Genomic DNA, 4,219 nt, shown 5'->3' with positions numbered 1-4,219 from the left:
GTGGCATGGGGGGTGGGGGGGGGGTTGGGAAAGTCCTAGCAATATAAAAGTGACCGTTTCAATTCTTGAGAAAACTCACAGGAACATTATTGATCCTCATGCGGCTCAGGGTCCTCCTGTAATAACTGAAGTCATTCTGAATGGCAGGATTTGTCATCTGCAAAAGAATGAAAACACATTTAGTCAGTTGATCTACACTACCATTCAAAAGTTTAGGGTCAGAAAGACTTCCTTTAAAAAAAAAAAAAAAAAAGACATTAAATGGATCAAAAGTGAAAGTAATTTATTATTTATTATTACAAAAGATTCTATTTCAAATAAATGTTGTTCTTTTGAACCTTCTATCAAAGAATACTGACTGAAAGAGAAAAAATGGTTTCCACAAAATATTAAGCAGCATAACTGTTTTCAACATTGATAATAATAAGAAGTTTCTTGAGCACCAAATCAGCATATTAGAATGATTTCTGAAGGATCATGTGACACTGAAGACAGGTGTAATGGCTACAGTCTTCTTTTAAATATTTTCAATCTCTCCTTTACAATCCTTGCTTGTGGGTGATTGCCAGACCATTGCTATGCAGTTGTTAAAATGTTCATATTGGTTTTTAGATGTATAATTGCAAGGGCATTGTCATGTTGCTATACTGTCATATACTGTTACTAGCCACCAAGTCTCTTTCAGGTCTCTAAATGTGGTTCAATTTAAATCTATGGGATTATTTTCATCTGTTTTATCATCTGCCAGGTGGAAATCCTAAATCTGATCCCTTAGAAAAGTAATAGCACACCTCTCAAAGTTACATAACGAAGTTTAATACTCAAAGTTAGGGGTTTTTAAACAACCCGTAACTCTAAGTATGAACAATAGTAATAGTGATTGCCTTAACAAGAACCATTAATAAAATTAAATTGTGTATGCAAAGGTGTTTCAAAGGGAGGCAACTCTCCAGGTAATTGGTGGTGTGACAGGACTGAAGTAGTCAAATACAGTCTGGTAGCCTAGAAGGCGAAGAACACTTACAGGATTAGCTAAAGCTTTACGTAAATGACAACCAGTTCCTTTAGGTAATCAAAGCAATCTTTATCTGCCAGGACGGAGACTGTCTGGGACCCATGAATCCCCTATAGAAGTACTGTTTAAACCTAAAGAGCACCACAAAAGATTTGTAGCTTGTGACAGATGGATAAATATACTCTAATGAAGAGTCATGTTCAATTTAGGGTTCAATGAAAAATTCAGTGACAACGGAGCTCGTCAAGATGGCAGCAGAGACGGGTTAGAGGACAAAGGTCAGGGAGAAGAATGAACTCTTTAGGATTTGCAGGAGCAGAGGTCAACTATAATTATCCCAAATGTTCAGTGAATTCTGAACAAGGATAGTGATTATTAATTCTGTAAAGCCTACAATAACAGTCAGAAAAATCTCATGTATTTGAAATTTAACAGTTTATTGAACCTTTAGACATATATCCTTATATATTTTGTTGAGTATCAAGATTGTGTATAACAGGTTTTTCAGCAAAGTTTTGATAATTTAGAGGCCTTAGAAATGAATGCATCAAATTATCCAGTAGGCTTTATAGGATTAATGATGGTTACGTGGAAAACTCTCAGAAAGAAGAAATCAAAAGAATATCCTCAAATGACATCCTTGTCAACAAAACTAATGCAGTGCTGGTATTCAGTCGATTTACTGTCAGACTAGACAGCCCATGCTATCCCTGCAGTGTACGTTGCTACGGCATTGGCGGGCTGAAGTAGGTCACTGCGCCAAGCTGAGAGGAGGGCATGGTTGGATGGAGGTTGGCATGCCACCTTACACCCCCTACCTTCTCACATTTAGCAACCCCATCTGGGGGGCTCTTTAATTGGGGCATCCTAGCTCCATGCCGCAGGGCGTCGGGGTGTATGTGAATGTTTATGAAGAGCAGGACAGAAAGGCGCTAGTGTTGGTGCTGAGATGAATAAGAAAACGGCTAGATGAAACATTATTAGATTTTTTTGGACACATAACCCGAGACAAATGAGGTGGTTTACTGTTCAGTCATTTAGGGTTGTTTGAGTGTCTGAGGTTCTGACATGGTCAGAGGAGTGTGTAAAAAAGCACACTATAGCATGCTGCTGTCTTGGCATATACACTTTTAAGTGTCCGTTCTGCATTATTAATTTGATGTAAAAGAAACAGCAGCTGTATAAGCAGAGAATAAGAGAATGATGAGAGTGACAGCTCAAAAGCTCATTTTCTTGTGATCTTAAGTGTTGAGAAAGGTTTGGCAAGCACCTGGGCCAGTGAAAACTGACACGTGCAATTGAAAAGTAATTATTTTCTCATTAGCTGGTTTCTAATCATGATTAGCATGTCATTAGAAAGAAGTGGAAGCTTGTTAAGGCATCACATCCTGGTCAGTCTCATCAATCGCATGGTAATGTGTAATAGCAGGCTGCATGTTAAAATTCTGCTGACTTACAGTAAATGGTGAGCTCATCTTTTAACCATGCATTTCATTTGACTACAGAACATTAATGAATAACTTCTACTCACAGACCTCATATTTTACATAAAGAAAATGAAGCATGTTTTAGGTCCGTTAAGTTTGATAATTAAACATTATTATGTATATTATTTTCATAACAATTAGGCATAATTTTTTCCATAAATTTTGATTACCTGGATGTTTACATTTAATTTGTAGTTTTTTTTTTCATAATTACTAATATTCTCATTAGTGATTCTCATTAAACTCTCAGTAATTTTTTAAGCCATCAAAAATTAAAGTCAATATAATACTACCAATATAAATTAATATTTTCTTTTCATATTTTTTATTATGGTAATAATAATTCAGAGGGCTGGAAAGTTCTTAACAATATTTGTAATAAATACTAAAAATGTTAATGATTCAACAACAAGGCTTCATTTGATTTAAATAGAAATATTATTTTTATTTCTTATTATAAGACTCAAACATGTTCTTGACAGGTTTCATGAGATTCAAACCAATGACTTTTGACCTGTATTGTGTCAGCCCTAGTATTAGTACACATCCAATGCTAAATAAACAAGAATTTTAAATGCAAATTAATTCATCGACTGACTCTGGTGAAAATAAACAGGATGAACCTGTATCATGTATAATGGTCTTTCATTTATGCAATGGCTGCAACCAATATTTAAAAATAAATAATGATAACAAAAACCATTATCATCACGTAACAAAGGAATTTTTATTGAGGTATAATATTGAGGAATGGTCCTCACCTTGAGCTCATCAAAGCGCAGTGTGAAGTGCAGGATCTCAGCAAACTGTTTGGCGAGGGCTTGCTCTCTCTCCAGATGCTGTGTGGGGTCATCGTATGTCTCACTAGTGAGTGCTCTCAATAGACTATGCAGCGCTGCTTCTGTAGAGTCACACCATTGTGGGTCAGTTAGGGTCAATTAGGTTCTCATTGAGTGCAACACATTTTTTTTTACAATAATATATTTTTTTTTACCAATTATAAACATCCACCCACTGATGAGTTAACTATATCTCATTATAACCAGGTAACTATAACTCATTAATGGATGGTTGTTTTTCAACTAAATGTTGTATAAAACAGCCCACATATATTGTTTTAAACAATATACTGTTTAGATGCTGACATGTTGATTCATACTGCCCGCAGACCAGGGGGCTGTTTCATAAAAGATGCTAAGAAAACCGGGGATTAAAGTCCAAAACCTGACTTGAAATAACCTAACAAATCAATCAGGACTAAAGTGGTTTCATAAACGACAATTTAAATTCACGAAATCTCACTAATTCGATCCAGATTCAATGAGTCAGGATTATTTGATGTGCACGCTTATTCTTAAGCAGCCCTTAATGTCGATCATGGATCAAATCGATCCACCATCGCTAACAGCGAATATTTGTGCTGTTTAATGCATTTGAGGCGCTGTGTTTTTGCTCAGTGCATAACTGACACCTCACATGTATATTTTCCATCTGTAAATGTTAGAAAGTCATGCAAATATAACATATCCATTTTGCTGTCAGGAGTGGGTGAGGCTTCGTGAGTGAATGAGCGCTGCTGCGCGCATGCGCGCTACACAGATGGAACGCAATAGAATAATAGCGCAATAATTCTGAATAAAATATGCATTCTGCTAAAATATTTGTTGTTGGACATTAAATGTGTCATGTAGAATTTTAATCCTACATATAAGTGTAT

The 4,219-nt window shown here is 35.8% G+C and overlaps 1 protein-coding gene across 1 annotated transcript in view; it reads right to left on the bottom strand.

Moving 5' to 3' along the window:
- Positions 1-3,416, bottom strand: part of LOC107558322 (protein FAM49B) — a gene marked incomplete at its 5' end in the record, with an annotated part of 7,003 nt that extends 3,587 nt beyond the window's left edge. The window contains 2 exons of the mRNA XM_016241976.1: positions 80-157; positions 3,264-3,416. Coding sequence (XP_016097462.1) covers positions 80-157; positions 3,264-3,416 — 231 coding nt within the window. The remainder of the gene's footprint in view (positions 1-79; positions 158-3,263) is intronic.
- Positions 3,417-4,219: the final 803 nt, after the last annotated feature.

Source organism: Sinocyclocheilus grahami, unplaced genomic scaffold (genome assembly GCF_001515645.1).
Source record: "Sinocyclocheilus grahami isolate Dianchi unplaced genomic scaffold, SAMN03320097.WGS_v1.1 scaffold641.1, whole genome shotgun sequence".
Lineage (NCBI taxonomy): Eukaryota > Metazoa > Chordata > Actinopteri > Cypriniformes > Cyprinidae > Sinocyclocheilus > Sinocyclocheilus grahami.
Note: the sequence above shows the minus strand (reverse complement) of the source record. Positions and strands in the feature narration are given on the sequence as shown.